This window comes from Gracilinanus agilis, chromosome 3 (assembly GCF_016433145.1).
Source record: "Gracilinanus agilis isolate LMUSP501 chromosome 3, AgileGrace, whole genome shotgun sequence".
In the NCBI taxonomy this organism is placed as follows: Eukaryota; Metazoa; Chordata; class Mammalia; order Didelphimorphia; family Didelphidae; genus Gracilinanus; species Gracilinanus agilis.
Genome location: NC_058132.1, coordinates 620,492,907 through 620,516,081, shown reverse-complemented (window position 1 = coordinate 620,516,081; position 23,175 = coordinate 620,492,907). Strand labels below are relative to the sequence as shown.

The 23,175-nt window shown below is 35.4% G+C and overlaps 1 protein-coding gene across 1 annotated transcript in view; it reads right to left on the bottom strand.

Annotated features, from left to right (window-relative positions):
• ACSL3 (acyl-CoA synthetase long chain family member 3) overlaps positions 1 to 21,869 on the bottom strand; it is a 109,031-nt gene extending 87,162 nt beyond the window's left edge. Inside the window, exons 1-2 of the mRNA XM_044670787.1 lie at positions 21,492 to 21,869; positions 9,006 to 9,183 (exon numbers count right to left, since the gene is read on the bottom strand). Coding sequence (XP_044526722.1) covers positions 9,006 to 9,183; positions 21,492 to 21,869 — 556 coding nt within the window. The remainder of the gene's footprint in view (positions 1 to 9,005; positions 9,184 to 21,491) is intronic.
• Positions 21,870 to 23,175: the final 1,306 nt, after the last annotated feature.

Here is a 23,175-nt window from a genome sequence, read left to right as displayed (position 1 = left end):
TATTCCTTGCAATTATCTTGCCTGAAACTCAGGGGAGAAATTCACCTCCGTACACACACTAGGCTTGCCCAAGACTTTGAACTATATGCCCTTATTGAGTCATCCACACTGTGCTCAAGTGCAGAGCTCAGTTAGAAGGAACTTGAATTGGACCAGAGGTGGATTTTAAAACCTCAGAACTAAATGGGTTTTGTTTCTTTTTTTAAAAAGTCTCTATTTCGTTGTATTTTGCTAATTAGTTTTGTGAATTAATTTTGTTGTTTTTTTGATTTTTCTGTTGCACTGAATCATTTTAAGCTAATGAAGTTTTGGCTGCTAGATTAATTCTGTTTATGATTTTATTGTAACTCCCAAATAGTGAACAAATCTATCAGAATTGGTAAAAAAAAAAAAAGTTTTTGACTGTATTGCTTATAATCTGTTTATTATATTGTATTTCCTGATTTCTTTAAGGTTTCATTTTTAAGTTTACCTGTATTAATCCAATTCTGTTATCTGTACCATTTATGAACATCTTAAACATTTTAAGTTGTAAAAGCCCATAAGCCTTATGTATACTGAATTTGTCATCTCAACTATAGGATCACATGCCTTAAGTTTTATTCTATCTTATTTATTATGTACAACCTTGGAGATTTTAATGCCTTGAGAATTTAAATTATAATTTTATAAGAGGTCTTTAGAATTGATTTTAGATACCTAGTATCCTTCTGTATAAATGAAAAAGGTTTTATATCTTTATTATAAAAAATATGTTGTCTTAAAGGGGTAGAGGAAATATGAGAGTTTCCTACCCGGGTTTTTTTTTTTTTACACAGTAAGCCAGGAGAGCTCCTGTATACTTGATGTTTTGTCTCTATGTTTTAGCTTGCTTTCCCATCAGAAGGATCTAGAATTTCTGAAGATAATTTAGACCCAGAAGTTGTTTTTTTTTTTTAATCAGATTTTTTTAGGCTCTGCCCCACAATTGCTATGGAGGCAATAATAGTTTGTTAAGAAAATATCTTAGCCAAGGTTGAATGATTTACTATACATACTGTTGAGTTTATAACAAGTATACAATTTTTTTAAATATCATAGCATGTGATTATAATATGGGTTTTGTTTGCTATTGTCTTTAAATGTGTTATTGGAAATTATGGTACTTTATTTGAATGTGCATTATGAATCTGCTATTATGTAAAAAACCATTTACACTCTCAATTCATGCAAAAGCTTAACAGGAAATGGATCTCATTTGGGGGTGAAAAACCTTTCACTAATTCTAAGCTATATATTTTTTTATTTTTAAAAGCATTCTTTTATTTTTCTTCCTTGCATGTGCAAGGTAATATGTGTTCTTTTCTCTCATTTTTATACTTGAGAGCACTGCATTTTTTTTCCCTTGGGATTTTAAATTTTTTTTATTGTTTTTCCTTTTAATTTTTTTAATAGAGCAATCGATTTTTTCCTTTTTCTCATTTTTGTACTTAAAGTACATATAATCAATGTTAATCCTTTTTGATTTTACAGTAACATAAGTTTAATATAAATATATATTTGCTATAATATTAATGCATATCCAAAAAGCCTTAGACTATGGTAACCTGCCAATTATTGATAAATATTATGGGACTGTGATTAATGTCTCTCTGTCTGATTCCAGAAGTGCTAAAAAGAGCCACAAGACAGGAGGTCCTAGGTTCAAACCTGGCCTCAGCCACTTCCCAGCTGTGTGACCCTGGGCAAGTCACTTGACCCCCATTGCCCACCCTTACCAATCTTCCACCTATGAGACAATACACCGAAGTACAAGGGTTTAAAAAAAAAAAAAAAAAGAGCCACAAGGTCATGGAGACCGACTGAGAATCTGCAAAGTGCCAAGGAGCAAAAGGTCATGCAGACCATGGACTGAGAAAGTTCTATGCCAATATTAAAGGGCTTGAAACTAGTGTTTTGAGTTTTGGGATTGCAGCTTTCTAACATTTTAGAGGCCAGACTTCCCCTGAGCTTCTTTTCTAGTAAGCACCTAAGATTGGCTATCATTTTGTGTCATTCCTTAAGAAGGTACAGGAAAAATCAGACCAGGGAAAGAAATTTCCTTTGCACACATATTTGGTCCTCTTATTTCTCATATATAGAATGGCAACTTTCTGTAGTCCTGGCTCCTGAAAAACTGCTTAAATTACTTTAATTGGGCCTTGATTCAAGGACCTGTTATAAGTTTATTTTTCCTACCATTTTTTTCACATAAGACTTTGATATTTTACATTTCATTCACAAGTTAATTTTTTCTCCTTTATTTGGATTTTATTTTTTTTTTAATTTCTTTTGCCAATTGATTTCATACAACCCGTGACTCAGCCATGTATCCTTAGCTGACCTGGGGTACCCACCCTCTTCAGGGGAGAATGTGTTAGTGGAAATTTTCCTCAGAGGGATGTCTGAGGAGTTTTTGAATGAGTTTTATAATCACAATATCTATATTATAATCTGTAATGTAAAATTTTAACTCTTTTAGGAGTAATTTCAGGGGGGGAATATATAATTTTCAGAAGGAAATGTATGTTTTATAATCTATAATGTAAAGTTTAAATTCTTTTCAGAGTAATTTCAGGATAAGAAATTTGCCATCTCCGTAGAATCCAGACAATGAACCTATTTGGAGAAGGCACCATGAAGATGCCTAAAGAGCCTTCATTGGATCATGAAGATCCAAAATGAACTTTGGGGTTCAGTTGATTGAACTATGGGGAGTTGAATGCATTTGTTTTTGAATGTACACTCTTATGCCAATAAGGGACTGCCCCAACTGGCTTTTTGTCAATGCCGCTAGTTTTTATCCTCTTTTCTTTTATCCCCAAATTTCTGTAATTTAAAAGTTGTTTACAAGAGCTTTCAAGGACACCAGGGGGAATGTGTTAGTGGAAATTTGGGGTTCATTTGAGCCTTAAATATTTAGATATATGACATAAACTTCCTGTGGACAAACATTTAGGGGACTTTGAAACTACATTTCCCATGATTCAACAGGTTTCCTGTCTTATGTGGTGATGTGAGCCAACGTAAAGCGTAGATTAAGAGGACTTGATTGGGACACTCTCTTTGGTAGGAGGCAGCCGGAGGGAGAAGGTAATGGCGGGTAATTTGAATTAAATAATAGCAGGTGCATGGCCTTCTTATATTTTACCAATATGGCTTTAATTAAAATATTAATACTTCTTTTAATATCCATCTATATCAATTTTAATCATAACAGGTCTATACTAGTGTTGGCAAACCTATGGCACAGGTACAAAAGATGGTATACAGAGAGCTCTCTGTGGGTACATGGCCACCCTCCCCATCACCCCAAGTTTGCTACTAGAAGGTAGAGGATCCCAGGTGGAGCTGCTCCCCTCCCCCACTCCGCTGTGCCTATGGGCATTTTTTTTTTCACATTCCCCCACCCCTCCGCCCACAGCCAATGGGAAGCATAGTGCATAACGGGGGCAGCTCACAGGTGGCAGAGCTGGAGGGGAGCAGAGTGCTAGGGCCACTCCCCTCCCCCTCTCTACACTTGCAGAGGCCTTTCCTCACTTCACCCACCCCTGCACCCAGTAGCCCAATGGGAGCTCTTTCTCTCTCCCCTGTGTGAAGTAAAGGTAGGGGGAAGGGCAACTTGTCTAAGGGGTGGGGTCCAGCACTCCATCTCTAAAATGTTCTCAACTACTGACTGGTCTTTACCCACCTTTACCCACCCTGAAAGCTGAGAAATATCCAGAAGTTACAGTGAATCCTATTCCTGGACTCTGTGCTCCTAATCGAAGTTTCTAAAAGGAATGTCTTTCCCAGTACCTTTGGGACACTAAGGATCAGTATCTCTTAATACCTTCTAGGCACCTTCCAAATGATCCTTTATTAGCCACCCCAAAACTCTGAAGTTTTTGTGCAGTGAGACAATACTTTCCTATTCTTTAGTTTGATTCTCCAATTGTCCTCCCCCCCCCTCCCTTTCCTTCACTCCTAAAACCTCACCTAAAGGATCAGCTGAGGACCCTGCCACATAATTTACCAAGAAAAGGAAGATAATTTGCTAAGCTACTTTTTCTCCCTTTCCTCTTGGCCCCATCATCCCATCTCTCTCTCTCCTTTCCTCTAGTACCTATAAATGGGGTAACCTTTTTCTCCTTATCAAGGCAAACCATTCTACATGTACCCTTAATCTCATCTTATCTCTCCCCTTCTCCCCCATTCTTTCAGCAAATGGTCCTCATTGATTCCTTAATCTTTGAACTCTCCCTATCTACTGACTCCTTTGCTACTGCCTACAAACACAATGAAGTCTCCTCATGTTTAAAAAAAAAAACTAAATTTTTAATTATTTGGAAAAGCCATCTATAATCTGAGCCTCTATGGCAGGGGTCGGCAACATTTTTGGCCGTGAGAGCCATAAACACCACATTTTTTTTAAATGTAATTTTGTGAGAGCCGTACAGTGCTCACAGTGCACGCTCCTGTAACAGCGCCTGAAAAAAAATTGACTTTATGGCACCTGCAGAAAGAGCCATATCTGGCCCTCAAAAGAGCCAGATATGGCTCAAGAGCCGTACATTGCCGACCCCTGCTCTATGTCCTCTACTCAACTCTCCACCCATGGCAATTTGTCTTCTGACCTCTCATTTCTCAATCAAAAGTGTTTTTACTGTCAACTTCTTAGCTAATTTAAAGACCTTACCTCTAAATTTATACTTTCTTGACCTCTCTGCTGCACTTGACCACGTCCTCATCATGGTTCCCTGCTGGTTCATTATTCTTTTAAAAAGTGGGCATACCCCAAGGCTCTTCAATGAGCTCTCTTCCCTGTCTATCCTCATCACATCTCTATATACAGCCCCAGAATCGATCCAAAGTACTAGTTCTACAACAGTGCCTAAAGGACATTTCAAACTGGATATCCTTGCAACATTTCCAACTCAACCTGTCCAAAAAGGAACTCATCACCTTTCTACCACACTACCCCTTTTTTCCATATTTCCCAATGTTTTGTCAAGGGCACCACCCTTCTTCTCATATCCCAAATCCACAACCTCAGTGTTATCCCTGATTCCTCATTAAAACAATCACATGTCCAACAGGTTCTATTATGTCTAATCTTGTTCTATTTACTTCCACAACATCTCTCTCAACCAACTTCCTCACTACTCAAAGCCACCACTGGTTTAGTTTAGGCAGTATCACTTCTCATCTGGACTGATGAAATTGCTTCTTAATTGATCTCTCTATTCTAAATCTCTCCCCACTAAAATCTATCCTCCATACAACTTTCAAAATGATTTTCCTTAAGATCAGGCATGGCAAGTCACTCCCCAACTTGTTGCCTCATCACAAATACAAAGTCTTCTAACACTTAAATGAATAGAAGAAAATAGAAGAAAAAGGCCATAAGTGCCTATATGTGCCAAATACTGTGCTAAGCAATGAAGATACAAACAGAAAAGTGAGAGCACTCTCAAGAAGCTCATATTATAAGGGAGGGGGCATAACAAGTTCAGTAACAAGGTGGATAGAAAGGACAGTTAGTCTTTAGGAAGCTTCCTGTTAGACCACAAAATGGCATTTAGAGCCTTTTATGATCTAATCCCATCCTATCTTTCCAGCTTCACTACATATTATTATTCCCCATCCTAAATTCAGTGAACTAGTCACACTGGTCTTCTTGCTATTCCTCACAAAAGGCCCTCCAGGTTGGGACACTAATGCGTTGCTGGTGGAGTTGTGAACTGATCCAACCATTTTGGAAGGCAATTTGGAATTATGCCTGAAGGGCTTTAAAAGATTGCCTGCCCTTGGCTCCCACAATACCACTCCTAGGTTTGTACCCCCAAAGAAATAAGGAAAAAGACTTGTACAAAAATATTTATAGCCACACTCTGTGGTGGCAAAAAATTCAAAAATGAAAGGGTGTCCATCTACTGGAGAATGGCTGAACAAATTGTGGTATCTGATGGTGATGGAATACTATTGTGTTGAAAGGAATGATGATCTGGAGGAATTCCATGTGAACTGGAATGACCTCCAGGAATTGATGCAGAGTGAAAGGAGCAGAACCAGGAGAACATTGAACACAGAGATTGATATACTGTGGCACAATCGAATGTAATGGACTTCTGTACAAGCAGCAATGCAATGACCCAGGACAATTCTGAGGGACTTATGAGAAAGAACATTATCCACATCCGGAGAAAGAATTGTGGGAGTAGAAATGTGGAAGAAAAACATGATGGATCATGTGGTTCGATGAGGATACAATTGGGGATTTTGACTTTAAATGATCACTCTATTGCAAATATTAATGATATGGAAATAAGTTTTGAATAATGATATATGTATAACACAGTAGAATTGCTCATCCTCTCAGGGAGGGAGGAAGGAAAAGGGGAGAGAAAGAACATGAATCATGTAACCATGGAAAAACATTCTAAATTAATTAATTTTTAACTCCTCCTATCTCCACACCTGTGCACTGGCATTTCCCCATCCTTGGAATGTACTCTTCTCATCCCCACCTTTTAGAATCCTTTCCTTTAGTGGGCATGGTGGCACATGTCTATAATTCCTACTACCAAAGAGACCACATCTGGTGGGTCTACTGAGCTGGGGGCAGGGAGGTGAGAAGTAGGGGTACCACGGTTATTAAGGGGGTGCAAGCCAGCTCACATCAGAAATGGCACAGTTTAGACTCTCATGTCAATCAACAGAAGGAATAGGACCATGAATGACTTCTATATGTGGACAAATTAGGGAGAACCTAATCTTAAAAAAATAATCCTTTACTCCCATCAAGACTCAGTTTAAGTACAACCTTTTATACCAAGTCTTTTTTTGTGCCATCTCTTTATCCACCTGCTAGTGTCCTTCCTCTCTGTAAAATATTTTTAATTTATTCCTTATTTATTTTATATATATATATACACAGAAAGAAACCATGGCATAGTGGGTATATAATTAGCCTTGAAATCAGAAGACCCAGATTTAAGTCCTACTTTTGTCATATACCAGGCTTTAGGACCTTGGGGATGTAACACTATATTGTAGGGGGCACCTGGGTAGCTCAGTGGATTGAGAGTCAGGCCTAGAGACGGGAGGTCCTAGGTTCAAATCCGGCCTCAGACACTTCCCAGTTGTGTGAACCTGGGCAAGTCACTTGACCCCAATTGCCCACCCTTACCACTCTTCCACCTAGGAGGCAAACACACAGAAGTTATGGGTTTAAAAAAAAACCAACACTATATTGTAACCATGGTTCCAGAAAAAGTGACAACCAGCATTGAAAAAAGGTATTTCCTCACCTGTTAATTTGAGTGAGAGAGAGAGAGAGAGAGAGAGAGTTTCGCCTATGGAATACGAGTTTCTTAAGAGCAGTGATTATTTAATCTTTGTCTTTGTATCCCCAGTATTTAGCACACTACCTAGTACAGAGTAGGCACTTAACAGGAAAACTTGCTTATTGATTGGTTGAGGTCTGCTTTAGAGTCCTCCTCAGGATCAGGTCTTCTGTTGCTAGAGGCTAAGGACCTGAGTTAGATGGCAGACACTTCTGTAGCAAACTCTTTTCAAAGATACTCATTATAGTAATTAAATATATAAATATTTCACTAAGCACTTTAGCTATGAGGGCTTAAGGCAGGGGTCGGCAACCTTTTTGGCCATGAGAGCCATAAACGCCACATTTTTTAAAATGTAATTTCGTGAGAGCCATACAGTGCTCACAGTGTGTGCTCCTATAACAGCGCCTGAAAAAAACCTGACTTTATGGCTCCTGCAGAAAGAGCCATACGTTGCCGACCCCTGGCTTAAGGCATCTCTCAATTTCCAATCCTCTTGTTTATCTTTCACCTATCACATGCATTCATCTTTTCTTTGCTCAAATTTTCCTTTCCACCAATGCACACACACTTGTCCCTACACCTCCAATATTATTAGCTTTCTACACAGAATCATTACCATAGGACAACCTAAAGTAGGCAGGACATAAAAGTTGGATTTACCCCCTCTAAAATCTGCATAAAACAAATTCAGGTTCTAATCATTTCTCAGTGTATATCTTGGTCTTGGAGTCAACAAGTTAAGAACTACCAGCTCTGTGATCCTAAGCAATTCATTAACCTCTGCACCTCAATTTCCTCATTTATAAAATGATATTGCAAATAGTACCATACCTCCCAGTGAGGTTGTGAAGGTAAAATGAAATATCTACAAAACCCCTTGAAAATCTTCAAGTGCTATATAAATACTAGCTATTAACAAAGATCATCAAGTTTAGATTGGAACTCAGGTGCCTTGCCTAACTTCAAATGTATGGATCTCCAAAGAACTTGCAAATCAATCAGGTAGGTAACATTCTCCTTTATCAACTATAATTCAGGCCACCTGCTTCCTGGCCTGTTTTCAACCCAAGCCCTTCCAGAATGCCCTGAGTCACAGATTCAGACCACCTTCTTCTTCTGACCCACTGCCTCAATCAGTGATTCCCAAAGTGGGCGCTACTGCCCCCTGGTGAGTGCTGCAGTGATCCAGGAAGGTGGGGATGGCCACAAGTGCATTTATCTTTCCTATTAATTGCTATTAAATTTTTTAAAAAATTAATTTCCAGGGGGCTAAGTAATATTTTTTTCTGGAAAAAGGGTGGTAGGCCAAAAGTTTGGGAACCACTGGTCTAGAGACCTCTCAAGTAAGCCCTACCACATAACCAATCCAGGCCACCCTCTTTCTATCCTTTATTTTGCCCCAGCACATTCCTAGGCAACCCTGTATCAGCCCCAGATATGTCTCCCAGACTCTTATTTCCAGTCTTCACAAATTACCAGCTCCTTCCCTATTTCTGCCTAATCCAAGGTGGCTTCCATTGAGTAGAAAATTATACCAATACTCAAAAAGTACTTTGATATTTTTAAATTTAAAAAAGTAACTAAGTCAATAACTTCTACCACCAATCCCATGCCAAGAAAAAATTTAAGAAATTTAAAACAAAAAAATTTACGTACGTTGAAAATTATACATAAAACAAGCTTGTGCAGCAATCATCCATTCTGCTCTGGTTTCACAGAAGATAGCAATATTAGTCTTTGGCTTCTGCCCCAATACCTGTAGGCCATTTCCAAAGTTATAGGCTCGAACAAAAACCTCTTCATATGACAGCCAATTGTAATCACCAAGAATAACCTGTAGTGAGAAAAAAATCCACAATAATGTAACTAATAAATATTTTTGGAATAATTATGTAAAAATTTTCAGACTGACAAGTATGGTTTACTTCTAATTCATTCAATTATGTTTATTCTAAGGAAAATCTATTTGGAAAAGTAAATTTTAAGTAAAAACCTCTTAATTTTAGACACTAGTATTTGTTAATTATAAAAAGCTACCTTTTGGTGATCAATTTCACCCTCGTCTTCCCTTAAATTCCTATTCTCAACTATTTTTCAGTTAATTCATTTCTGGATTTCATTTTTGTTTTTCAAATGTTGGTATCAGACACCAAAGGAACTAAAATTTTATTTTTCCTCCCGTATGCTCAAATTATTGTCTAACTTCAGTATAAAATTTTACGGTTTTTAAACAGAAATTCATCCTTCTCAAATTCTGAAAAGTATTTAAGGCTTTTCACGACCATGTGAACTATTTTGTCTTGGCTGCAGGTAAACAAGAAAAGCAAACCTCTGCCAATCTGGACTAGGAACCAGCTCTGCAATCTAATTCAAAAGCAAAGCTTCTCAAAATATGAATGAGTAATATTTAAAAAGAAAGGTAGGTACAAGTTTTAGCTGCTATTCTTATTTAAATAGATAGGTCAAACTTTCATCTTCCTGTGCAGGACAATTTAATGCTTTATAAAGTAGAACCCCACTAAAGGAGCTCTATGGAAATAAAAAAAAATTATCAGAATTCAGTAAAAAATGTGAATACAACAGATCATAGTCAAAATATGAATGAAATTTTCAAAAATTTTGCCATACATAAAATGGTAATATAATTGATATTCTATCTAAACTCATACAGCAATGCCACCATGTGGCACCAAGAAAGAACTCAATGAAATCCTTATTTCAAACAAATCAAAGTTTGTTGAAAAATTATATAAGATAACAAAAGCCAAGCCATAGATTTAAATTATTTCCAAAATTCTTTAGTTCTTAAAACTTCCAGAAAGAACACTTGTTCTCATACAACACTGAGTTAGGTATTGCCGAGGACAAAAGCTACAAAATATAGAGATTTGGATTCTAGTGCCAATTTTGCCTATGTCATAAAACTAAACTCATGCCTAAACCTGGATAAGTCAAAAATTCTCCCTTTCTGGACAAAAGCCCATGGACAAAACAGGAAAATGAAGACTGAGAACATTTAACAGGAATTCCTTCATTTTCCACTACTTCTCAGCTTTACTTCATATTTTTTCTTCATATTTCAGAGAATAAGGTTTATCCCTTCTAAAGTTAATTCTTCAACATGAGTCCATTATCAATTTTCCTCCATTTCTTTTAAGTCACGAAGTAGCAATCATGCACGCTCTTTCCTATGAAGTTTCAATCACTCCCTCCTTCTTACATTGGCCCTTTTTATGCGAGCAAGGCATAGGCTTATATCCAGGAGAGAGAATTAAAGCAATTCTGACATTCCAACCTACACCTATCACATTGGGCAAAGTTGACCAAAAAAATGAATGCTAAGAGGCTGTGGGGAAAATAAGTACATTAATACAAAGAAAGAGTTATGAACTACATGGAGGGAACATACAAAATGATAAAATCAGAGATCAATTTAGGCTTCTAGGATAAAAAAAAATAGGCTTATAGGAGGCCTAAGAAATTCTTCTCAGATTCTGTTGTGAAGTGGAGGCAGAGATGGCAGGAACTCACTTGAACTCTGCTAAATTTCCCCCCTAAACAACTTTAAAACCTCAAATCAGATTCTGGAGTAGCAGAACCAACAAAAGGTAATGATGAAATAATTTCCCAGCCCAAAACAACTCAGGACATCAGCAGGAAATGTCTGTCTCACAGGGATGTTGGTTAGGCCTTTAGTGAAGCAGAGGCTACAACCTGGCAAGCCAGCAGCAGGCCTTAGGGTAAACTTCATCAGTGGCAATAGCAATTTCGGGGGCTCTCAGCCTACTGATGGTAAGGGAGTCAGATACTGGTCAAATGGAGATATTGGGGACCCTTTGCTGGCAATGGGGGCAAGACCCTGTTGCACTGACAACAAAGGACAAAGAACTCAAAAGAGCTACATGCAAAGCCACAAAGGAAAATGTGAAATCTTTTCTCTACCTCTCTCTCCCAAATTCCTGGAAGAAATCAAAAGGAATTTTAAAAATCAAGTAAGGAAAAAGTTGGAAAAAGAAATGAGTGATATAAAAAAAATTACAAAAAGAGTCAAAAAGCCTAGTAAAAGAGGTACAAAATCCTGAAGAAAATTACCTTTAAGTAACTTAAATAATTTTAAGTAACTTTATTTTAAATAACTTGGAAAAAAACTTAAAAAACAGAATAGGTCAATTGGTGAAAAAAGATATAAAGCCAAAAAACCCACTGAAAGGATAAAAAGTTCAGAATAAAATAATTCCTTAAAAGTAAGAATTGGTCAAGGGCATGCTTAATGATTCCATGAAACTTCCAGGACAATAAAACAAAGCCCAAAGAATTAAAATAATAGAAGAAAATGTGAAATATCTCATGAGGGAAAAACTGAACTGGAAAATAAATCAAGGAATGATCATTTCAGAATTACTGAACAATCTGAAAGCCATAATCAGAAAAAGGGGGGAGGGGCTTAGACATTATATTTCAGGGAATTATCAAGGAAAACTGCCCTGGTAGTCTAGAGCCACATGGTAAAAAAAGGAAAATTCTCAGGAATATTATAGTCAAATTCCAGAGCTCCCATGACAAGTAGAAAATATTGTAGAAGCCAGAATTCAAATATTATAGTCAATCAGAATAACACAAGATTTAGCATCTTTTTTGCTGAAAGATCAGAAGCCTTGAAATATAATTTTCCAGGAAGCAAAAAAGCTATGATTATAACCAAGAACAATCAACCCAGCCAAGCTAAGTATAATCCTTCAAGGGGAAAAATTAATATTTAATGAAATAAAGTACTTCCAGGTATACCAGATGAAGACCAGAATGGAATGAAAAATTTGATTTTCAAATACAAAATTCAAGAGAAACATAAAAAGGTAAAACATGACAGAGAAATCATAACAGATTTATAAGGTTAAACTGTTTATCTTCCTATATGAGAAGGTGATCCTTGTAACTCCTAAGAACTTTATCATTACTAAGGCCATTCATTAAAAAGAGTTAACACAGATACTACGATGAAGGGTTGATAAAGAAGGAATCAATGGGAGAAAGGAAGAGAAAAGGGTAGAATGGGGGAAATCATCTCACATAAAAGAAGCACACAAAGAATAGCTTTTACAGTAAAGGGGAAAATGAGGAAGTAAAGGACAGTATTTAAATCTAATTCTCATAGAACTAGCTAGATCAAAGAACATACCTACTTAGCTGGGTATAGAAACCTATCTTATCTTACAAGTAGGAGAGGAAGGGAAAACAGAAGAGGAAGGAGAAAAGAAGAGGGAGAGAGGTGGATAGAAGGGAGGGCATATTAGAGGTAGTGGTCAGAAGCAAAACAGCCTTTTGAAGAAAGATAGGTTAAAAGAGAGATAGAAAAATTATAAACAACAAGAGGGAACTACAGGGGGAAATCAATCATGAGTAATCATAACTGTGATTGTGAATGGGATGACCTCACCCAGAAAATGGAAGCAAATAGAGGAATGAATTAAAAACCAGAATGTGACAAGATGTTGTTTACAAGAAATACACTTGAACAAATAAACCCACAGAAAATAAAAATAAAGACTAGAGCAGACTCCATAATCCTTCAGCTGAAATTTTAAAATGTAAGCATAGCAGCAATTATCACTGATCTCAGCCAAAGCAAAAGCAAAAAGAGATCTAATGAAAAGAGATAAACAAAAAACTACACTGTGATAATGAAGTATAGTAATATCATTACTAAACATATGAAACAAATGATATAGCATCCAAATTCTTTAAAGAAAAGTTACATGAGTTACGGGAGGAAATAGTAAAACAATATTAGTGACCTCAACTTTCCCCTGTCTGAACAAGACAAATCTAATAAAAAATAAACAAGAAAGAAGTTACATAAATGACATTTTAGAAAAATTAGATATGATAGAACTCTGAAGAAAACTAATGGAAACAAAAAGGAGTACATGACCCCTTCACAAAAACTAACCAAAGATTAGGGCAAAAAAACTTCACAACTGTGTGTAGAAAAGTAGAAATATTAAATGCATTCTTTTCAGGATCACAAGATAATAAAAATTACATTCAATAACATATCATTAAAACATAAATTAAAAAGTAAGTAGAAGCTAAAAAATCTAGAGTACAGTGATAAAGAACCTCTCAGAGATGCCAGGCTCCACCCCCACCAGACCAAGTTCTGTGCCCCTCCCCACCACTGAGTGCTGGGCTCACCCTGCCCCTGTGCTCCCTTACCCCACAAAAGGGAGGAAGAAAGTTCTCTCATTGGGCTGCTAGGCAGAAGGATGGATGAAGTGAGGAATATAGCCAGTATAGAAAGGGGGAAGATAGGTTCACCATCACTGATCCAGTGGGTCAAAGATCAAATCATAGAAACAATCAGTAATCTTAATAAAGAAAATGACAATAATGTGGCAACATACCAAAATTTATGGAATGCAGCCAAAGCAGTACTTATGGGAAAATGTATATCTCTAAAACACTTACATTAATAATATTGAGAAAATCAATGAATTGAGCATAGAGCTAAAAAAATGAGAAAAACAACAAATTAAAAAAAATCTCCAATTAAACAACAAATTGGAAATCCTGAAAAATCAAAGGAAAGATGATATAAAATGAGAGAAAATCAATGAATTAATGAGAAAAAGTAGGACCTGTTTTATAGGGGAAAAAAACAATAAAATAGATAAAACCATTGGTTAATTTGATGAAGAAAGAAATTCTCAAGTATCAAAAATTAAAAGGGTGAATTCACCACCTATGAATAAAAAGCTAAAGCAATTATTAGGAGTTAGTTTGCCCAGTAAGTCTGACAATCTAAAAAAATGAATATTTACAGAAATATATTTTGTCCAAATTAAAAAATAAAGAATACTTTAACTATATCTTAGAAAAAGAAATTGAGCAATACATCAATAAGCTTATGAAACAATACCCAGGACAAAATAGATTCACAAGTAAATTCTACCAAACAGGGGCAGCTGGATGGCTCAGTGGATTGAGAATCAGGCCTAGAGATGGGAGGTCGTAGGTTCAAATCCGGCCTCAGACACTTCCCAGCTGTGTGACCCTGGGCAAGTCACTTGACCCCCATTGCCCACCCTTACCACTCTTCCACCAAGGAACCAATTCACAGAAGTTAAGGGTTTAAAAGAAAAATTCCACCAAACATTAAAAAAAAACAATTAATTCCAATACCATACAAACTATTGAAGGATTCCTATTTTATGACATAAATATGATGCTATCCACCTGGTTTATTTATACCAGGAATGCAAAGCTGGCTCAATATTAGGAAAAAACTAAGCATAACTGACCATATCTATAAGAAAAATGACAAAAACTATATGATTATCTCCACAGATGCAGAAAAGGTTTTTAACAAGATACAACAACACTCAGTCCTAAAAACACTGGAAAGTAAAGGAATAAAAGAAGGTTCCTTAAAAACATAAGTAGCATCTATCCAAAGCCATCAGCAAGCATTACCCATAATAAAGGTGTTAAAAGCCTACCCAATAAGATCAAGGGTAAAGCAAGGCTGCCCATTATCACCACTGTTATTCAATATTTTACTGAAATGCAATAAGAGGTAATTTATATGGGTTTTATATCCTTCAGTTTTGCTGAAGTTGATAATTAATTTCGGCTAGTTGTTCAGTTGATTCTCTAGAATTCTTTAAGCATACCATCATATTGTATTCAAAGAGTGATATTTTTGCTACCTCTTTATTCTAATTCTTTCAACTTATTTTTCTTCTTATTACTACAGCTAGAATTTCTATTACATTATTCTATTAAATTTACTTAGTGCCATGCCCATCAAACTATCAAAAATTATTTTATAGAGCTAGAAAAAATAAAAGAAAAATTCATTTGGAAGATCAAAAAATCAAGAATATCATGGTAATCATTAAAAGATGTGTGAAGGAAGGTAGCCTAACAGTACCAGATCTCAAATTGTATTACAAAGAAGTAATTATCAAAACAATCAGGTACTGGAAAGAAACAGTGATGGATCACTGAAATAGAGGAAGTATAAAATAAACAGTAGTTAAATGGCCATAGTAATCTAATATTTGATAAACTCAAGGATTGAAGTTTTGGGGACAAGAACTCACCATTTTACAAAAAGTGCTGAGAAAACTGAAAAGCAATTTGCCAGAAACTAGGTAAAAAACCAACATCTCACAATGTACTCCAAGATAAAGTCAAAATGATTTAGACAAATCACACGATTTAGAAACAAAGTGTGACACTAAAAGCAAATTAGGGTAGCATGGAATACTTTACATAGCACATATTGGATAAAGGAAGAATTTATGACAAAACAAGATGTGGAGAGCATTACAGGATGTAAAATGTTTCATTTTTATTATTAAAATTTAAAAGGGTTTTAAATCAAGGAAAGCAGGAAACTAGGGGGGAAATTTTTACAGAAAGTTTCTCAGAAAAAGACCACATTTCTCAATTATACAGGGAACTGAAGCAAATTTAATAGAATATAAGTCATTTCTCTACAGATAATGGTCCAAGAATATGAGCAGGCAATTACCTGAAGAAAAAAAAAAAATCAAAGCTCTCTACAGTCATATGAAAAAAATGCTCTAAATCACTACTGATTAGAGAAAGAGAAATCAATTCTGAGGTGCCACCTACCACCTAGAAGATCGACTAATATGACAAAAAAAGAAAATGATAAATTTTGGATGGAATATGGAAAAATTGGGATACTGATGCACTGCTGATGGAGTTGTAAGCTGATCCAATCATTCTCGAGAGCAATTTGGAACACCACCAAAAAGGCTATATAAAACTGTGCATACTCTTTGACCCAGCAATACCACTACTAGGTTAGTATTCCAAAGAGATCAAAGGAAAAAGGAAAAGGATCTATATATACCAATATATTTATAGGAATCTTTTTTGTGGTGTCAAAGAGTTGGAAATTAAAGGAATGTCCAACAACTGGAAAGTGGCTGAACAACTTGTGGTAGATGACTATAATGAAATACTATTTGTACTGTAAGAAATAACAAGCAGGATGATTTCAGAAACCTGGGAAGACTTACATGAAGTGATACAAAGTAATGAGCAGAACCAGATCACTGTACACAGTAACACCATTACTGTCCTATGATCAACTGGGAACAACTCCACTTTTCTCAACAATACAACACAATATAATCCAAGACAATTCTGAATAACTGTTGATGGAAAATGCTATCTACCTCAGAGAAAAAAATGATGGAGTCTGAATGCAGATCCTAAGCATTCCTTTTTTAACTTTATTTTTCTTGGGTTTGTCTGTTTTCTTTTGCAATATAACTAAAATGAAAATGTTCTGCATGACTTTGCATGTGTACTCTATAGCAAGTTACTTACCTTCTCAAGGAGGGGAAAGGAAGTAGAGAATTTAGAACTCAGAATTTTAAAAAATGAATGTTAAAATTGTTTTTACATGTAATTAAGAGAAAAAAAATTTTAAGAAATATTACTGTTATCAGTATTAAATTTAGATGTTTATTCCAAGAAACAATAAATTTTAAAAAGATCAACACTGATAAACTGAAAGATAAATTACAATCCAAAGAAAAATCGATAAACAATTCAAAAGCAGCAACAAAATGCCTTCTTAGAACTCCTCTCCATTAGTTTAGCAAGATTAAGCAAATAATATACCTAATTTACAGGAAAAAAAAAAACAAGGCATTTATTAAAACTGAATAATTTGTTGCTGAAATCTGGTTTTCGACATGGGCCTTAAAAAAATAAATACAAGGAAAACTTGAATATAAATATTTATCAAGTAACAAAACAAGGTAATTCGTACCTTAACCATTACAGTTCATATTAAGAGGCAATTCTGAGATTTTGTGATAAAATTATGCTCCAAAAGTTAATTCACAAATGGGAATTGAAATTACCAGAGATCACATATCAGAATGTTTTAAAAAGACATAGTACGTTCGTTCCATAATAATAGAAATGCTGATTAAGAGAACAGATATTTGCTTTAAAAAAATTACTGTATCAAGAGACATCTTGGCTTTGAATAGTGGACAGTGAATCCGGTCTCTTAGGAGACCTGGACTCAAGACATAGAGTATATACTGCATTTAACAACAACAAAAATTAGCTTACTTAACAATAGCATAGAAAGGATACTCAAAAAGGATATAGCACTGGTTCAGGAAGATACAGTCCCTGTTTCCATACCAAAATGCATATAGTTGTAAGAGTTTGTTGAATCAGAAGAATGTGTCAATTCACATTACAGTGGAACATCCCATCAAGTTAAGAGTTATGTCAAGTCTGAGGGGTACCAACTCCTTCTGGGCTAGATTTTTTATGCCCTAGAAAAACAGGAAGCCTCATCAAAGTCTCAAACCCTATTACCCTGAAATAAATGATATCCAGATAGATGTGTTCCCTGCCTTTAGGGAAAAGTAGCCTAGTCTACCTGGTAGAGGTCCCAGTAGAACTTGTTCCAACCACAAGGAGACTTTAAGTCCTATCGAAATATTCTTTTAACACTCCAGCAGGAAACAAATTAAAATCCACTTTACTTAGACCAAATTAGTAAAATTAAATTAATCTTCTGAAAAAGGCATAGTTTAGCACTAACCACACCACCTAAATAACTATCCAGTTCTTTCCATAATTAAGCCCAACTCTGGAAAATATCCTTTTCAACTCTATAATTTACCCAATAGATAGTAATTAAGTTACTCTGGCATAATATCCTTTTTTGCCCCAAAAAAAGCAAGAATATATATTTGGACTATTCCGTGTAGTTAAAAATAAGTCTTGGATGGCTATTCCCAAATCATCTCACTTATGTTAATTGGTAAATGGAATAACAGAATCTGAAACCTGAAAAGTATTTTTGCATAGTTTCCTTGAAAAAAATCTAATTGAAATAAAGTACTTTTGCTTTCCAAAAAATAAAAATCCAAGAATAAGGATAAATTTCACTTTCTTCTCACTGATCAAAATTTCAAATAAGTATATTATCAAATATCCAAATTATAAAGAGTCCAGCCATTTTCCATTCTAGGTTCTTAGAACTGTACAATATATCATTTTTGACATAATATTCAAGATAAAGTATTAAGAAGATAAAAAATTTTCTTTGGCTCCAAAATGCTGACATTTCTTTGAAACTGCCAAAAAAGGGCACAGCTATAACAAGTCTAGAATTTCTAGTTTTTACAAATTTTATTTTGTGCCAATTATTGCTATATGAATTAGAGGAATTTGAACTCCTCTATTACAAATACCTTATGTTTTTTCCCCCTTTGAAATCACTGGGGGACAGACTAACAGAAAATATAAAAAAGGTAGCTCTTGGGAAGGGTGTTTAGGTGGAAAGAGTGACTAAAGCTCTTTTAATTCAAATATACAAAGGCTTTCCCAAAATTTAGTCCAGATTAGAATTTCATATAGTCTATACCTTAATGAAATCTACTGACTTCATTAAGCACAATAAAATAAAATAAAAATAAAAGCAGCACAATGTGACCAAAGAACCAGCCTCAGAGCTAGAAGACCTGGGTTGCAGTTTTGCCCTCAACACATATATGCACTAACCCTGGGCAAGTCACTTAATATCCTGCTGTCCTAGGCAACTCTCCAAAGACTATAGATTATAAAGAAATGACTGACAAATTTATAAAGGTAGTTTCCTCTTTTGGGAGTTTCCTATACTAATCTTATCTCTATATGCTAAAATTAACAAAGAAGGCATTGAACATGTTCAGCTCATATTCTCTATTATTTATATCTTTATCTAGATATACATACACATATTTTCAATAACAGTCTCAGGATCATTATACTATAATAATATGGTCCAAATCTGTTCCTTAAACAGTCTTCAGAGAAATCCAAGAATAGAAAAAAAAATGTTTATCACAAATGCATATAAACAACCTACCAACTTTCCACTCACACTAACTCCCACTTCAAGCTTCCTTATTTCTGGATTTATTTATATCTACCATTCATCTAATCAGATAAGTAGGTGACTCAGTGGATAAAAGTGCCAGGCCTGAATTTAAATCCAGCCTCCGACACTTACTGGCCTCTGGTTGCCTGTTTGCCTCAGTTTCCCTATCTGTAAAATAAGCTGGAGAAGGAAATGACAAACATTCCAATATCTTTGCAGAGAAAACCTCAAATGAAGTCATAAAGATTCAGACATGACTAAAATGAGTGAATAAAATCACTTAATTATCATGCTAAAAATTTCAGTCATCTTTTCTTCACTCCCATGTCTAAAACATTAATAAGTCCTATTGATTCTACCTCTACATGTCAAATGAATAATCCCCTTCCTCGACACAATCTAAGAACATAGTCTCTCCACCCTCATCCTGTCCCAACTCTTCTCCCAAAAGCTCTCCACCCTCTAGTCTACCCTCATAAATCAATAATCTTCCTTATGCAAACACAATGTAATTCTACTAAAAACTCTTCAAATCTAACTCCCTCATTAGCACACAATATAAATTTCCAGAAGCTGGTGCCTTCCTATCCTTTCCGGATTTCTCTCATCTCCTCCACACAGACTACAATCCTGGGAAGATAGAATACTTATGATTCTATTCATCTTTCCACCTTTTAAAAGAATACCCATCTTTAGAATATGAGTTCAAATATCTTCTTCAATGATCCCAACTATCAGAAATTCTTTCCCTCTAGTAACACTTTGTGTTTCTCTTAGACTACTATATTCTATACCATGGTATAGAATTTACATATTTTTGTGATTCCCCATGTATTTGTGAATTAACTTTCTAAGCTTAGGAGTACAGTTGGTGAGCATGTAATATGATAATTAAGTGGCCCACAAAGGTCAAGCATACAGAATCTTACCATTGTTGAAAAAGGTTGTTTACCATTTCTTCTAATACAGGGCCCCAAGAACATCCACTAACTTTTACCACATGTAAAAATTATTCATCCAGGTCAGTAACAGCATTTCATACCATTTCTATACATATCTTACATGAGGACGAGAAACTCTGTACCAGAGGTCTTGGTATTTGCTAACAAGCAACCATTTCAGTATTAAGTATTAAAGAAAATCACTAATAGAAAGTTCTATGAAATCTGCAATAGACTTCAAATTTGCTATGGTGGTTTCCTCTATACTAGCAAATGAGGGAGCATGTTTTTATAATACCTTTTACTTGTACAATGTAGAAATGGATATTGAAGCCCAAATAAGGCTTATTTCCCTCTACCCCCTCAATCCATTAAGAATCCCTTTATCCCCTTCTTTTCCAATTTGCCAAAGTAAAAATGTCAGATTATCAGTAACCTACTACAATTCCACATTCATGCTATTAAGACCTATCTATTAATCAATTAATAAACATTTATTAAGTACCTAAGCCCAGAGGATACAAAAAGAGACAAAAAGACAGTCCCTGCTCTGAGCAACTCACAATTTAATAGGGAAGACAATCAAAAAATTCATTTATACAAAGCAAGCTATATTCAGGATAAATAGAAAATAATTGGCAAAGGCATTAAGAAGATTGAGGAAGGCTTCCTATAGAAGGTAGGATTTTAGCTGGGACTTAAAGGACACCAATGAGGTCAGCAGGTCTAGCAGAGGAGAAAAAGTGTTTCAAGCATAGAGAACTGTAAGAGAAAATGCCTGGAGCTAAGAGATGGGACAGTGGGTTGAACAGCCAGGAAGCTAGAGTCACTAGATAGAAGATTACATGCTAAGTAAGGTCTAAAAAGCCTGGAGGGGGTTATGAAGAGCTAAGCATTTTATATTTGATCCTGGAGGCAATAGGAAGGTAACACTTCAAATACTGGAGCAATTTGGAAGATTTAGGGCCTATGGGGCCATCTTTCTAAGGCCAAGAAATGGGTTCAAACTCACAGTATGCTATATTTGTCCAAGGCCTCTTAGCCTTTATTCAGAAGATCCACTCCCCTACCCCTCCATCCCTATGAAACTAGCTATAAAGCCTCTTTTGTGGTGAGAATCCAATCCCCAAGGCACTTGGCAGATAGAGAAAGAAAGGAAATAAAGGCAGAAACTTTCAAAAGTTGCAAAAGCAAAAGGTATTAGAGATCCCTTGTTGCTAGTATTAAATTTTATTTGTAGACTCTTAATAGAAACAAAGTCCTGCTTACCTTTTTAAAAATTTTTCCATTCGGTTGCACTTCATCTTCTTCATTTAGTATTTCTCGTGTTCCCAGGAGCCTTTTGTCCTTAAATTTGTTTTCTGCATACCTAAAAACTTTATCTAGCGTATCACATCCAGGATAGAGCACTGAAGCCAACCGACGGAAGCTGTTAACAGAGCGGTATGCCGCATCTGGCTTCCTATTTACAGGCTTTGCTTTCAGTTGATTGGATCTTGCATGTCTCGATCCACATAAAAAGTAAAATGGAATGTACGTTAAAATAGTGTAGACCAAAATTACAAAGTTTATGAGATATAAAAGAATAGGGTTAATGTTCTGTTTTAGCTTCATTGTGGCTGTTACTGAAGCTCCTGGGGTACTCATAACTGCTCACAAGTTGGAATAATGAACTTCAGGAAGGATCTAAAAAAAAAAAATAAAGGAAAAAATAAAGTTAGTTTAAAATAACCTTTAAAGGTTAGTTTTTTAATATATTTTATTAAATATTCAGTATCAGTGAGATAACTCAATGTATATATTTTAGTATTATTCAACAAACATGCCAAATCTATCTCTATAGTATCTTTTTCCCCCTCTCACTTTTATGAGTCTGCATTTGTATCAAACCAATGACTAGTAAATTATCATAAAAAAGATTCAACTGTCCAGGCAATAAGTACTCATTTTCATTTATCAACAGTGAAGAAAGCTATAAAGAAAATAGGACCAAACAAGCCCACAGCTTTCATTCAATGGCAATCACTGTGGAAAAAGCTAGCCTTTGGGGCAGCTAGGTAGCACAGTAGACAGAAAGTCAGGTCTGGAGTCAGGAGGTCCTGGGTTCAAATCTGCTCTCAAGTCCTAATTGTGTAACCCTGGGCAAGTCACTTACTCCCAATTGTCTTGCCCTTGCCTCCCTTTTGTCTTAGAACTGATACTAAGAAAGAAATGGATTTTAAAAAAAAAAAAGAAGCTAGCCTTTTTTGACTTTGTTCATTCTTTCTTAATATCTATGGATTAGCAGGCACACTTCTATTTTACAATAAGAAAACTAAAGCAAGTGATTACCATGTAATAACAAATCAAGTCAGTAATCAAAATCTGAGCAAGTCACAATTGGGAATTTGTATGAGTAGTAAAGTTGGGAGCCCCTGTGCTGAGTATTTTGATGATAATAAATTTTTTTTTCCTGTCCCTAAAGTGACCCAAAGACTATTTCAGGGAACATATCTTTTTACATGAACTTAAGAAACCACATCTAAACTACATGTTGTCTTGGAGATTGTTACTGAAAAATATAAAGGATGTAATTTTCAGACAGAATCCCAGCAAAATTAGTGAACTTTTTTTGTCAATTTCTAGAATAATTTTTTTTAAGGATTACAAGGCACAAGGTACCATTGTATAAGGTGGTCCCTGCCATCAAGTAATTTAGCATTCAGATGAGGAAAGGCATAATAAATTATAAAATTCAATAATTCAAGAAATTTTATAATTATAGAAGACAAAAATTTATGATTTGTTTCAAAATAATATGTAATTAACAGCCACTTACAGTCAAGAAGAGCTATAAATTCAGAAGAAAAATTGTGACCTGGAAAGGCTTCAAAAGAAGTAGGACCTTGACTTAAAGAACAGGTAAGCAAGAATATGGAATAAGGGGGAGGCAGTGACTTTACCATTAAAGTTA